The 16,165-nt window shown below is 36.9% G+C and overlaps 1 protein-coding gene across 1 annotated transcript; it reads left to right on the top strand.

Annotated features, from left to right (window-relative positions):
• The first annotated feature begins 12,401 nt into the window (after window positions 1-12,401).
• Window positions 12,402-12,974, top strand: LOC126080279 (olfactory receptor 10AG1-like). The gene has a single exon (XM_049891535.1). It carries the CDS (start codon window positions 12,402-12,404, stop codon window positions 12,972-12,974), a length of 573 nt encoding a protein of 190 aa, XP_049747492.1.
• The last annotated feature ends 3,191 nt before the right edge of the window (window positions 12,975-16,165 follow it).

Below are 16,165 nucleotides of genomic sequence, written 5' to 3' on the forward strand. Positions count from 1 at the left end.
ATGCTTTCCCCTAGGTACTGTGTATTCTTTATAAACTCAGTTCTCTGCAGTTTAAAATTTCACTCTTTTTCATGAAGTTGGATATGTTTTTATATATTTAAGTGATGATTTTTCTCCCTTTTTATGTGAAGTGTTATATATTTGGTCCATTTTTCTATTTATATATTTTTACTTTTCCTTGATACTTAAGAATATTTTATTTATAAGAGAAATGAGCACTTTATCTGAGATATGATTTATTATTATTTTGCCCACTTTATATTCTTTATAATTTGGCAATTTTTTATTTTTAATTTATGGAACTATTTACTTTTACATAGTTGATTATTTTTCAATAATTTCTGTCCTGCATTCTGAAATTTTAATCATAGTTAGACAAATCTTCCTTACTCCAAAATTATATTTAAAAAAATATTTTTCTTAGAATTATTTTATTGTTTAATTTTTTAAAAACATTTAAACTAGAGTACCATTTACAGTCTTTCCTGCTATAGTATGAAGTATTGAAAAAAAATTTTTTTTCCTAAATGACTGTCCAAGTAGCCCAGTAATATTCATTCTAAAAGTACATATTTAAACTATTTCATTTGCTATATTTATTATGGAAACCTTGATAACGTAGTGGTTAAGTGCTACACTGCTAAGCAGAAGGTCAGCAGTTCAAATCCACCAGGCACCCCTTGGAAACTCTGAGGGACAGTTCTACTCTGTTTTATAGGGTCGCTATACTTCTGAATTGACTAGGTGGCAATTTTTTTTTAATGTTTATTATATATTCTCATGTGTATTTGTTTCTTCCATTTACATCATCAGATCTCACTATTTATGCACAATATCAAAAACAAACAAACAAAAAACAAAACAAATCCTTGAAACTCATAGCGACCCTACAGGAAAAAGTAGAACTGCCCCATAGGGTTTCCAAGGAGCAGCTGGTAAATTTGAACAGCTGAAATTTGTGACTAACAGCTGCAGTCTTAACCATTGGCCACCAAGGCTCCACATGCACAATAAAATCCTGTGCAAATTATGGGACTTTAGAATTCCCTTTTAGTTTAATTACTTCTGGGAAGGGCACCTACTGTAGCTCAGGCCTGACTGGGATTTCACCCCACTGTTGTGCTCTGTCACACCTTATTCCCATGGGAGGCCTTGCTCACCACTCACTCTTCCCACTCTCCATGTATTCAAGGTTGTAATTCCTAACACCTTCCAATTAACTTCCCTAATCACCATTTGTGATTATAATATTATAAAGTTTCCCTCTCTTGGAGACAGAAAGATAGATAGGTGATAGATAGATAGATAGATGATGATAGATAGATAGATGATAGATGGATGGATAGATAGATAGATGATAGATGATAGATAGATAGATAGATAGATAGATAGATAGATAGATAGATAGATAGATAGATAGATAGATAGATAGATAGATAGATAGATAGATAGATAGATAGATAGATAGATAGACAGATAGACAGATAGATAGATAGATAGATAGATAGATAGATTAGACAGACAGACAGATAATAGGTTTATAGGTAGGTAGGTAGATAGATAGGTAGATAGATGAATGGATAGATGGAGAGATAGATAGATGGTAGATAGATACTATATACAACTTTCAGGTTAGTGTTGGGAACATATATATATTTCATTACTAATCTCAAATTCTTGCTCTAAGTTTAGAGGATGTAAAGTTTTTATTAATGAAGATCAGAGACTAAAGTCTCCAGTATGGATTATACCTCAACATTAGGAAACAAAAATCCTCACAACTAGACAAATGAGCAACAGCACAATAAACGGAGAAAAGAACGAATTTGTCAAAGACTTCATTTTACATGGATCTAAAATCAACACGGGAACCCTGGTGGCGTAGTGGTTAAGTGCTATGGCTGCTAACCAAATCCACCAGGCACTCCTTGGAAGCTATGTTGGGCAGGTCTACTCTGACCTATAGGGTTGCTATGAGTCAGAATTAACGGCAACGGGTGTGTGTGTGTGAAAATCAACACCCATTAAAGCAGCAGCCCAGAAATCAAAAAACGTATTCCATTGAGCAAACCTGCTGTGAAAGACCTCTTCCAGTTAAAAAAGCAAAGATGTCACTTTGAAGACTAATGTGCACCTGACCCAACCCATGGTGTTTTTAATCACCTCACATGCATGCGAAAGCTGGACAATGAATAAGGAGTCAAAGAAGAATTGACACTTTTGAATTACGGTATTGATGAAGAACACTGAATATCCTATGGACTGCCAAAAGAACGAACAAATCTGTCTTGGAAGATGTACAAACAGAATGCTCCTTAGAAGCTAGGATGCCAAGAATATGTCTCACATACTTTGGACATGTTATCAGGAACAATCAGTCTCTGGAGAAGGACATCATGCTTGGTAGAGGGTCAGTGAAAAAGAGGAAGACACTCAACAAGATTGATTGGCTCAGTGACTGCAACAATGGGCTCAAGTATAACTACTGTGAGGATGGCGCAGGGCAGGGCAGTGTTTTGTTCTGTTGTACACAGTGTTGCTATGAGTTGGAACTGACTCGATGGCACCTAACAACAACAACAAAAACATCTAACCTCAAGGATGGAGGGAATTATAATCTCTTGAAATAACTACTTACTAAATGATAGTAGGAAACTCTGGTGGTGTAGTGGTTAAATGCTGTGGCTGCTAACCAAAAGGCCGGCAGTTGGAACCCAACAGTTTGTTAGTTGTTAGGTGCCGTTGAGTTGGTTTCGACTCATAGTAACCCTATGCACAACAGAATGAAACACTGCCCGGTCATGAGCCATCCTTAAAATCATTGTTATGCTTGAACTCATTGTTGCAGCCACTGTGTCAATATACCTCGTTGAGGGTCTTCCTCTTTTCTGCTGACCCTGTACTTTGCCAAGCATTATGTCCTTCTCCAGGGATTGATCTCTTCTGACAACATGTCCAAAGTATATAAGACGCAGTCTCCCCATCCTTGCTTCTAAGGAGCATTCTGGTTGTACTTCTTCCAAGACAGGTTTATTCATTATTTTGGGAGTCCATAGTATACTCAATAATCTTTGTCAACACCAAAATTCAAAGGAGTCAATTCTTCTTCTGTCTTCCTTATTCATTGTCCACCTTTCACATGCATAAAATGCAATTGAAAATACCATGGGTTGTGTCAGGTTCACCTTAGTCTTCAGGGTGACATCTTTGCTCTTCAACACTTTAAAGAGGTCATTTGCACTAGACTTACCGAATGTAATGGATCTTTTGATTTCTTGACTGCTGCTTCCATAGCTGTTGATTGTGGATCCAAGTAAAATGAAATCCTTGACAACTTCAATCTTTTCTCCATTTATCATGATGTTGCTCATTGGTCCAGTTGTGAGGATTTTTTTCTTTATATTGAGGTGCAATCTGTACTGAAGGCTATGGTCCTTGATCTTAATTAGCAAGTGCTACAAGTCCTTTTCACTTTCAGCAAGTAAGGTTGTGTCGTCTGCATAACACAGGTTGTTAATGAGTCTTCCTCCAATCCTGATCCCCCGTTCTTCTTCATATAGCCCAGCTTTTCAGACTATTTGCTCAGCATACAGATTGAATAGGTATGGTGAAAAAGTACAACCCTGACACACGCATTTCCTGACTTTAAACCAATCAATATCCCCTTGTTCTGTCCGAACAACTGCCTCTTGCTCTATGTAAAGGTTTCACATGAGTGCAATTAAGTGTCCTGGAATTCCCGTTCTTGGCAATATTATCCATAATTTGTTATGATCCACACAGTCGAATGTCTTTGCATAGTCAATAAAACACAGGTAAACATCTTTCTGGTATCCTCTGCTTTCAGCCAAGATCCATCTGACATCAGCAATGATATCCCTGGCTCCACGTCCTCTTCTGAAATAGGCCTAAATTTCTGGCAGTTCCTGTGGATACACTGGTGGAGCCATTTTTGAATGATCTTCAGCAGAATTTTGCTTGTGTGTGATATTAATGATATTGTTCTATAATGTCTACATTCAGTTGGATCACCTATCTTGGGAATAGACATAAATTATGTATCTCTTCCTGTCATTTGTCAAGGGAGCTGTCTTCCATATTTCTTGGCATAGACGAGTTAGTACCTCCAGAGCTGCATCTGTTTGTTGAAACATCTCAATTGATATTCTGTCAATTCCTTGAGTCTTGTTTTTCACCAATGCCTTCAGAGAAGCTTGGACTTCTTCCTCCAGTACCATCGGTTCCTAATCATATGCTCCCTCTTGAAATGGTTGAACATTAACTAATCCTCTTTGGTGTAACGGCTCTGTATATTCCTTCCATCCTCTTTTGATGCTCCCAGCGTTGTTTAATATTTTCTCCATAGAATCCTTCACTATTGCAACTCGAGGCTTGAATTTTTTCTTTAGTTCTTTCAGTTTGAGTAACACCGAGCGTGTTCCTCCCTTTTGGGTTTCTATCTCTAGCTCTTTGCAAATGTTGTTATAATACTTTGTCTTCTCGAGCCACCCTTTGAAATCTTCTGCTCAGTTTGTTTACTTCATCAATTCTTCCTTTTGCTTTAGCTGCTCGATGTTCGAGAGCAAGTTTCAGAGTCTCCTCTGACATCCATCTTGGTCTTTTCTTTCTTTACTGTGTTTTCAATGACCTCTTCTTGCTTTCTTCATGTCTGATGTCCTTGATGGCACTCCGGAATTCGTCTGGTCTTAAGACACTAGTGTTCTTTGCATCAAATGTATTCTTCAGATGGTCTCTAAAATCAGGTGGGGTATACTCAAGGCGATATTTTGGTTCCCATGGACTTGCTTTGATTTTCTTCAATTTCAGCTTGAACTTGCATATGAGCTATTGATGGTCTGTTCCACTGTCAGCCCCTGGCCTTGTACTGACTGATGATATTGAGCTTTTCATCGTCTCTTTCCACAGATGTAGTAGATTTGATTTCTGTGTGTTCCATCTGGCGAGGTCCATTTGTATAGTCACCGTTTACGTTGGTGAAAGAAGATATTTGCAATGAAGAAGTTGTTGGTCTTGAAAAATTCTATCATTCAGTCTCTGGCATTGTTTCTGTCACCAAGGCCATATTTCCAACTACTGACTCTTCTTCTTTGTTTCCAACTTTCACATTCCGATCACCAGTAATTATAAATGCATCTTGATTGCATTTTGGATCAATTTCAGACTCCAGCAGCTGATGAAAATCTTCTGTTTCTTATTCTTTGGCCCTAGTGATTGGTGCATAAATCTGAGTAATAGTCGTATTAACTGGTCTTCCTTGTAGGCATGTGGATATTATCCTATCACTGACAGCATTGTACTTCAGGCTAGATCTTGAAATATTCTTTTTGACGATGAATGCAACACCAATCCTCTTCAAGTTGTCTTTCCCAGAGCAGTAAACTATATGATTGTCCGATTCAAAACGGCCAATACCGGTCCATTTCAGCTCACTAATGCCTAAGGCATCAATGTTTATGAGTTCCATTTCATTTTTGATGATTTCCAATTTTCCTAGTTTCATACTTCGTAAATTCCAGGTTCTGATTATTAATGGATGTTTGCAGCTGTTTCTTCTCATTTTGAGTCAAGCCACATCAGGAAATGAAGATCCTGAAAGCTTTACTCCATCCACGTCATTAAGTTGACTCTACTTTGAGGAGGCAGTTCTTCCCCAGCCATCCTTTGAGTGCCTTCCAACCTGGGGACTCATTTTCCAGCACTATATCAGACAATATTCCCCTGCTATTCATAGGATGTGTGTCAGTTTGTCGTACTGTGGGGGCTTGCATGTTGCTGTGATTCAGGAAGCTATGCCCCCGTATTCAAATACCAGCAGTGTCATCCATGGAGGTCAGGTTTCAGGTGTGCTTTCAGACTAAGGCAGACTAGGAAGAAGGACCCAGCAGTCTACTTCTGAAGAGCAGAGCATTAGCCAGTGAAAAATCCACCAAGAGCTCCTTGCAAACCAAATGGGGCATTTCTACTCTGCCCTATAAGGTCACCATGAATCAGAATTGACTTGACGGCAATGGGTTTGGTTTTGGTTTTAAATCTTAGTAAGTAACATCCCATTTTCACAAAGGGAAATTTAGCTTCAAGCCAATATTCTTAAACTACCTGCCTTAGGATGAATTCTCTAGAAAAGCAAAAACAGAGAAGCATTTTGTCTTAGTCATTGATTACTGCTATAAAATAAATGCCACAAGTGGATGGCTTTAACAAAGAGAAATTTATTCTCTCATAGTCTAGTAGGTTACAAGTCCAAATTCAGGGTCTCAGCTCCAAGGGAATCTTTCTCTCCCTGGCAGCTCTGGAGGAAGGTCCTTGTCATCAATCTTTCCCTGGTTGAGGACTGTCTCAGGCACAGGAACCCCAGGCCCAAAGGACGTGCTCTGCTCCCGTCCTGCTTTCTTGGTGGTATGAAGTCCCCAACTCTGCTTGCTTCCCTTTCCTTTTATCTTTTGAGAGACAAAAGGTGGTACAGGCCACACCTCAGGCAAAATCCTGGGATGTGGCCTGAGCAAGGGTGTTGTATCCGACCCTAATCCTATTTAGCCACAGGCAGAGATTATGATTTCTAATACATAGGAAAATCACATAATGGAGGACAACCACACGTGGCCTAACCAAGTTGACACATATTTTTGGAGGACACAATTCAATCCATTATACATTTATTTTATATATATATACAGAGAGAGGTTTATCTCAAAAAAATGGTACACGAAGTTGTAGAGGCTAGCAAGTCCCAAGTTCATGGGTCAGACATTAGGGGCTGATAAACCCAAAATATGCAGGTCAGATGGCAGGCTGCTAGCTCACAGCTGTGAAGGCTGATGAATCTAAGATCAGCCGGTGAGACAGCAGGCTGCTGGCTCAAGTCCCAAGAGGAGAAGGTCAGATGCTGATGAGCCAAATGTAGGATCCAGGGCAGAGTAAAAGCCAGCCAGCTTTGCCAGGAAGTCTACATATATTGGATTCAGGCCACATCCCAACAAAACTCCCTTTAACCTGATTGGCTACTTACAGCAGATCCCATCATGGAGGTAATCACATTATACTAGATCTCATCATTATACCATTATACCATTATACCACTGCCAAAATAGAGTATAACTGCCAAACCACTGAAAATTATGATCCAGCCAAACCAACATGAAATCTTAATGATCACACTTCCTAGATGTGTCACTCAGATTTGAGGTCTTCAAGGGGAAATATTTTATAACAGTAGACTGACTAGTGTCCTGAAATCTTGCTTCTCTTCTCAGCTGGAATTATATCAGAATCATATTTTCTTTAAATGAAGTTCAATAGGATTCACACCTTAAAACTAGGCTCACAGATGGAATGAAGTTGAGGAAAGATGGTAGAATGCTGCAAGGAATAGAAAAAGTCCTCCTGTTGGGATTAATCTTGGGACACAAAACAAAACAAACCCTTTTGAACTATACTTAATATACCCAAAAGTCAGTTTTCCAAGGTAGTCTTGAGGAAATAAATTATATACTTTAAGATTTTTAAGGAAAAAAAATATTCTTTGTTATAAGAACATTTATTACAACTCTTATAGAGGCCAGCCCCAGAATTTGGATTAAGGCACCCATTTCAGAGGAGAAAATATGCAAAAAACTTCAGGGAAATGTGACAAGGGCTCAGTCTAACAGGAACAGTTGGTCCATATGAAGCAGTCATGATAGATAAGCTGAGAATTGGATTTGTGTCAGTTTTGGATGGCATCCAATGGCATTGCTCAGTTAAGGGCAATTCAGGACCCTATTCAAGTCTAAGAATTAAAACTGTCTGTTCATTCTATTCCATTGAGAGGCTGCAGGGGAAGAGTATTCTGGGTAAAGTGAGAGCTATCTGGGAAGATAATTAAATAAACCAAATCAGAGAGTGCCAAAGCGATTTAATTACAATTTTAACTGTGTTAGGTGGAAAAAGTCCCCGGGGGAGAGATAACTCTTTTGTATTTAGAGAGCATTCTATGTTCAAAATGAACATGCTGTTTTAAAGGTGGATTGACTAGCATTGATGCGACAAGTTGTTTCAGCCGAAGTAAATTAAATACTTAAATATGTAAGGCCTCTCCAGTGAGGAAGAAACAAGATTATCACAAACAAACCAAAACTCAAACCCACTGCTGTCACGTTGATTCGAACCAACAATGAGCCTTCAGGACAGGCCAGAGCTGTCCCATTGGGTTTCCAAGGCAATAAATCTTTAAGGAAGCTGACTGCCACAACTTTCTCACACGAAGCACATGGTAGGTTCTAACTACAGACCTTTTTGGATAGCAGCCGAGCACTTTAACCACTGAGCCACCAGGGATCCTATTTTCCAAAATAACAAAGGTAAATATGAAATGTTTTATATTAATACTCAAAGTTAGTACATATTAAACTTAACATTTCATAGGGAGTAGCAAGTCTGCTGTTTATTAAAGCAGCTCCTTTATATTTCTGACTCTATTAAATATACTTTACCCTAAACAATGAATTTCAATAGTGATTTAAATTACTTTGAAACAATGCAAATTTGAAAAACTTGTTTTTTAAGAATGCTAAATAATATTATAGGAAAACTTCATTTCTAGCAAAGGTTTTGTAGCAAAAAAGCATTATATTTATATTACTTCTGATATTTTAAAAAGATATTTAAAGTAAAATAATTCATGAAATAAGTTTATAATCACTGAGCAATCCAAGAGGCATTTACATAAAAAAAAGTACTTTCACTTTAGAGAATTTACAAGATAATATAAAATTTTAAGTTCATGTTGTTTCTCAAGTTAATTTCAGAGATTATGTTTTCAATTTTTATCAAAAATACAAGCATAGCTGAGGTTTAGCTAGATTGGGGACATTGACCATGAGTAATATCTATCTGAATCAGAATACTGTTAACCAAAAGCAAACTCATTGCCCTCCAGTGGATTCTGACTCATAATTACCCTGCAGGATAGGGTAGAACTGCCTCATAGAGTTTCCAAGTCTGTAAATCCTTATCGAAGCCACCTTTCATATCTTCCTCCCACAGAGTGGTTGATGGGTTTGATCCACTGACCTTTTGGTTAGCATCTATGCACTCAACCACTGTACCCACCAAGACTCCTTCAGAATATTATTGCACATTCTTTAATCATTTGAATTTTTTCCAGGGAATGGATGCTTAGATTTGAAATAAAAGTATGATAACATTAAGTTTTATATATCTAAAGGTAATAAGAACTTAGACATTTTAAAGAAAGAAGAATAATATAGTTTTGGGAGGACACACAGGGTAAATCTCTGCTCTTTCTACCCTGTTCTCTGGAGAAAAACATAGACAAACCTTACGTATTTAGTGTTATACCTAGATAATTTTTATCATCAAAAAGATTGTTCATACAATTAGAAATGCTATTTCACTTAGCATTCAGAGTCATTTTATTCAATTAAAACAATTTACTTTTTTTATTAAATGCTGTAATTCCTAAAATCACACATAAAGATTTAGCTCTTTTGTCCTCTTCTGGGTCTTAATTCTTCTCACCCTCTTAAAAGTGATGTTTGCATTTTAATAATGTCTATTCCTTCAAATTTTTTAATTTTTTTATTCCTTTATTTCAGTTCAGAACCAAATCCTGAGTACCACATTAGGTGAACACCCATTTTCTGGGATCTATATTAAATTCAAGTAGGAATATAGTCACTGCCTTTACCTCTCAGATCATTTAGTATCAATAAAAGAAAATGCATACAAGGAATATTACCCTAAATGCAATTCCAAGTGCTGAGCAATGATGGGTAATATAGGTGTTACAGCCCACAAAGTAGAGACAATCATAGAAACACAAAAGTTAGCAGAAAATTCATGGAGAAATTGCAAGTTGAGATTTGAATATTTTTTGGAGATTTGTTACACTTTGGTAATTGATTTTAAGATCTTACTTCATTCCCATGATAATCCTGTGATGCAAAGAAAAATAAATTATTTTTCCTGTCGATTAGCAAACTGTGCAAAATTCAGAAGAGTAAATTAAAAAAATAGATGGATGATAATAATAAGTAGCTGTTAATAGAAAAAAAAATTTTGTATAATAATAATAAATAACAAAAATGATAGTCTTATAAATATCAGAACTTCAAGTCATTTTATTTATATTAAATGATTTAATTCATACAGCAAAACTATATGTTGGTATAAAAAAAAAAGTTGCTAAAAATTTTACAGCTGAGCAAACTGTGTAAGTGGAAAGATTAATTTAACCTGGATGAAGTTCTCACACAGCTAGATGTTGTAGAGCTTAATTCAATTCTAGTCCATCTGGGAAATACTGTTCTTTAACCATGATCACTCGACTCTACGGCAGTGGTCTTGGTAGTGGTTAACCATGATCACGGTGCACTAGTGACACAATGGTTAAGCCCTCAGCTGTTAACCAAAAGGCCAGTGGTTCAAACCAACCAGGTGCTCCTTGGAAAAAAGATCTGTCAGTTGACTTCCCTAAAGATATAGAGTTTAGGAAACCCTGTGGGGCAGTACTACTCTGCCCTATAGGGTCACTGTGACTTGGAATTGACTCCTCGGCAACATTTTTTTTTTTTTTTTAACTGTGACACCATACTTCTGCTCTGCTTAGTAGACAGGGTACAAATCAATTAGGATGGAAAGATGAATAGCAGGGTGAGGCAAGAGGCACCTTGTGTCTTTCAAAATTTAAGAAGGCACTCACTTTCAGGATTGTGCAAGTGCAAGGATGGCCCTGAACCTATCCTTAAATTTTACACCTCATTAGTTTCAGTGATTAGTCCTTTTCCTGACCCTGATAAAAGGGAATGGTTAGAAAAATAATGCCAACAAAGGATCTCAGAACCACTTCATCAAATACCGATTTTACTATGCAATCTGTTAAATCCTAGGGCTGCAGGCTTAAGGAACATACAATCATAATCATAGTTATAGAACCATAACTAAAGTGTAAACAGCTTAAAATTGGTAGGTAAATGATAGATTTTACCAATATTATCTCATTTAGCTCTCACAAACAAATACATGTTAGAAACCTTAAATAATTGCTTAATATCACAAAGATAATAAATCATGGAGATAAGAGTCAAACTCAAGTCCATTAAAGAAAAAAAAAAAAAGGCACTGATGTGCAGTCACAAAACCTGTGTGCAATTGGCCGAATTGTCCACATGTAGTGAGTCTCAATGTCCTCAAATCTAAAGAAAAGTCAGTCTAGAAACAGTTATCTGAAGTGGTAATTTTTGAGTAACAACAAAAACAATGGTGGGTGAACACAACACAACGAGTAGAACATAAAATCCAGTATTTTTCCTCATCCTTTCCCACACACACACAGGTAATGAATACCTTCCATTCTACCCCTGTTTTTCCAGGATGACTGCGTTTATTGTTTGTATCTGAATCAACGTTCCCAGGCTAATTTTGCTGAATAAAATCCTCCTTTTCTACAGACTTAATATCCTACAAAAAGATATTTGTTTTATCCCTCTATGCAAAATGAAATAGTCCCTGAATTTTCTTTTTAATCTAATATGACCTGTGTAATAGAAAGCTATATGCTTAAAATTCTCAAGTGATGGGAGAACGAAGCATTAAAATATGCAGTTGAAAACATATGTTAGAAGAGAGTTTATGATTTAGTGTTTGGGAAGCTTGACTGAGAAAACGCACAGAGAAATACAATAGATTGTCAAGACGTGTAATTAATGTAAAGTGAGATTAGATGGCAAAGCTCAGAGTCATCTCCAGAAGTTGTCAGCTGCTCCAGTGCCTGTGCTGAGTGAGATATAGCTTGATCTATCCTGGGCTGTGCTCCGAAAGTGTAAGGAAATGATCTTATTTTATTTTTTTTTTTTTGAGGAGACTGTTCATTGTGATTTAATAGGAAGGGAAGGGGCATACATAACTAGTATCATTCTTAAATGATCATAAAATCCAATAAAATACAATTTGGAGAAGAGGCAAAGAGATACAGGAAGGTAAAGGAAGTTTACATGTAAATTTTCCTTTTCTATAGATGAATCGTCAAGAAAAACCTCCAGTAGATAATCGAACTGAACTGATGGAATTTGTTCTCTTGGGCTTTGCTGACATGCCCCATCTCCAGGGGTTTCTTTTTGGATTATTTTTAATCATCTATATCATTATCCTGATGAGCAATGGCACCATATTTTTAATAATAAAAATGGATCCTGCTCTCCAGAGCCCTATGTATTTTTTCCTGGCAAATTTTTCCTTCTTGGAAATCTGCTATGTATCAACTACTCTCCCCAGAATGCTGATGAATCTAGGGACACAGAGAAGAAGAATTTCCCTAGTTGCCTGTGCTATGCAGATGTGCTTTGTCCTTATATTTGGAGGGACAGTGTTTGCTCCTGGCAGTGATGGCCTATGACCGCTATGTGGCCATTTGTAACCCTCTGCACTATCCTCTAGTCATGAGCAACAGGGTCTGTATCCCGTTGGCGACTGGGTCCTGGACCATTGGAATCCGAGTGATGATAGGGCATACCTATCAGATTTTCTCCCTATCTTTTTGTAGATCTAAACAAATTAACCACTTCTTCTGTGACATTCCCCCAATACTCAAGCTGGCTTGTGGGGACACTTTTGTAAATGAGGCTTTGGTGTACATAGTTGCTGTGTTATTTGTAATGGTTCCATTTCTGTTGATACTTGGCTCCTACAGTAAAATCGTCTCCATCATCCTTAAGTTGCCATCAGCCACAAATCGAGCCAAAGCCTTCTCCACCTGCTCATCTCATCTTATGGTTGTTAAGTTATTCTTTGGATCAGGCATTACTGCATACTTAAGACCCAACAGCAGACACTCAGAGGAAACTGACAAAGTTCTATCTCTTTTCTACGCTATCCTAACTCCTATGCTTAATCCCATGATATATAGTCTAAGGAACAAGGATGTCATAATGGCACTGAGAAAATTGCTATGTAAATAAGTCACCAGTAAAGAATGAGTTAAATGTATAAGAAAGACTTTCTCACACATTTTTAGTCCAATTTTAATAGATGTAAAGCTTTAGCTATACCTTGTCTTTCCTATAGGGTCACTATGAGCCAGAAGGGTTGTTGGTTTTGGTGGGTTGTCTTTCATACTGTGGCAATTATTTCCAAATTAAAAATCACTTGTAACGTTGTCAGGACTTTCTGTTCAAGTTATATAAGTAATATATGTGTCATCTGATAGAAAATTATTCCATTAGTAATTCTAAAATTTCATTGTACACTGTTTTCCCTCAATAAGAACTTTTGCAGTGGCCGATTTAATCTAGTTATTTGTAATGTATAATCTTTTATATCACTTATTGGAAAACAATTAATTCATTTCCATGATTGTCCATACACTTGTGACACACATTTTAAAAACCAGGTTGGTGATAAGCATTAATCAAAACTATACAGTGGTCCCTCGATAGCCACTGGGAATTGGTTCCAGGATGCTGATGAATACCAAAATCTGTGAGTGCTCAAGTCTCTCATATAAAGTGCTTAATATTTTCATATAACCTATGCACGACCTCCCATATGCTTTAAATCACCTCTATATCACTTATAATACCTAATACAGTGTGAAGACTGTGTAAATTGTTCTTATACAGTATAGTTTAGGGAATAGTGACAAGATGCAAGGCAAAAAACGTTCAAACAACAAGTGCTAGAGAGACTGAGGATCTGTGAAATGGTGAGAGGCTACAGCAGGGTATGCCTACAAATCACTTCATTTGCTTGGATTCAGTGTGATGCTTGGCAGAACAATAAAAATAATATAATCTCTGTGATAAACCTGGAAAGACTTATCTGAAGAAGTAATATTTGAGCTGAGTCCTAAATAGTTAGAAGGAGTAACTAAAGAACATTCTACACAGATGAAAAAGCAAAGGACGACCCTTAAGGTTTACGTTTTTGAAGCCTAAAGAACTGATTGCCTACAGAAAAATGTCTTAACAGATGAGGTTGGAAATATACAGCAGTTTTGATTTCCTGAAAGGAAATTTGAATTACTCCAAGTACAATGGGAATCCATGAAAGTGTTTTAAGATTTTTGAAGGAGAACACTTTAGCAGTTCAAATCCACCAGCTACTCCTTGGAAACCCTATGGGGCAGTTCTACTCTGTCCTATAGGGTAGTTATGAATTTGAATCAAAACAGCAAGGAGTTTGTTTTTTGTTTGTGTATTTTTTATGGAGAGCACTTAAATAATTTAAAATTCAAACACCTCAGAAAAATATTGTAGAGGGTGATGGATGTGGTAATGAATTTTTCAAGGATTTAAATCACTTAAAATTGTAAACCCAGCCTTGAAACATGAATCATATGAGATGAGAAGCATATTAAGCAGCAATCTACTGCATTGTATGATGGTATTTGATTATATATATATATAGTGAGAGAGAGAGAGTCATCCCTTGGTATCTACAGTAGATTGGTTCCAGGACACACCCAGAGACAAAATGGCATAGTGTTTGAATATAATATACACACATTCTCCCATATACTTTAAATCATCTGTAGATAATACCTAATACAAAGTAAAAGCTATGTAAATAGTTATTATACACTAGTGTATTGTTTAGGGAATAATGGCAAGATGCAGTGTGAAAAATGCTCAAACAACAAGTAGGGGAGAGAGACTGAGGATCTGTGAAATAGTGGGAGGCTACATAAAGGTATGCTTACACATTGTTTCATTTAGCATGGATTCAGCATAGTGCTACACTTGTGGCAAATTCAAGTTTTCTTTTTCAGAAATCTCTTTTTTTCCTCTAAATATTTTCAATCTGCAGTTGGTTGAATCTGTGAATTCAGAACCCACACCTATGGAGGGCCAAATGTATAGACGCAAATACACATGCACAGACACACACTCATATATGTATAAATAATATAAGATATATAATATATAATACATAATAAACACACTATATATTATTAATTATAAATGATATTTGATTATATATCTATGTGTACGTGTGTGTGTGTGGTCTCTATGAGTCAGAATTGGCATGATGACTGTTGCTTTGGTATTAGAATATAATATATATATTTATTTATATATGTATATAAAGTGTTAATATTCTCACATTATTTTATAGATGAAAAATCAGATACTCAAAGAATCTTATTTCATAATCTCCTGTAAACCATTAATCCCATATTATATACAAGGATTTTAAAGAAAATTAGAGAAATAATTTATTTCACTTCTTAATTTAAAAATACCCAATTGTTTTATAACGCATTAAGGACAAAAATCTAACTCCTCACAAAATGTAGAAAGTGCCCAACTCTCATGCTTCATGTTTTTTGTATTAAAATATATATAACAGGAAGGGTGGAGCAAGATGGTGAAGTGAGAGGATGCTCCCATTTACTTCTCCAGCAACTAAAACACTGAGCAATGAATAAAAACAAGCACAAAAACAAGCACATACTGAGAACTCAGAACCCAGGACTGCAGCTGATGTGTTGGAGAGTCGAGGTGAGTCCACAAGCAAAAGAGAGAGAGATGAGGGATGGCACAGAAGCTGGGAGAACATACTTGCTACCATAGGAGGCACTTGATCATTGCAGTCATTTTGAGACAGGACTGGGCAACAGCCCAAACAGGGAACACAGAAAGGGAGCTAATTTTAGGAAGATGTAGCTAGATTTTCTAAGGAAACACAAACTGGCTATAGGAGTTCTTGGACCATGCAATTGCAAGAGAGTGCTGTTGAATCTCACTGAGGTCTGAGACAAATGGGCACTAGTACCAGGAGGAACTGAACGAGCAGTAGGACAAGGGAAATACTTCTGACTGACAGGCAACACAGAGGGAAACAGTTGGTTCCCTGCCCACAGTGGGACACTGTGGGAGCATCTGTGCAGAACATCCATGAGAGAGAGACATAGACAGCCCTCAACTATGTCAATGGAAAGTTGAGGCCCACTATTTACGTCAGGGTCTGCAAACAGATAGCACTTCCTCTCCCATGCATGCCTAATGAATACCAAAAACAATGATTCAGAATTCCTGAATACGCACTGAAAAAAATGTAAGGATGAGTACCCTGTAGTGGCTTTGAGGAGAAGACTCTAAGTTCACTGCTGCTGGATTGATTTGGACTCATAGTGACTCTGTGGGGTGAA

This window comes from Elephas maximus, chromosome 7 (genome assembly GCF_024166365.1).
Source record: "Elephas maximus indicus isolate mEleMax1 chromosome 7, mEleMax1 primary haplotype, whole genome shotgun sequence".
Lineage (NCBI taxonomy): Eukaryota > Metazoa > Chordata > Mammalia > Proboscidea > Elephantidae > Elephas > Elephas maximus.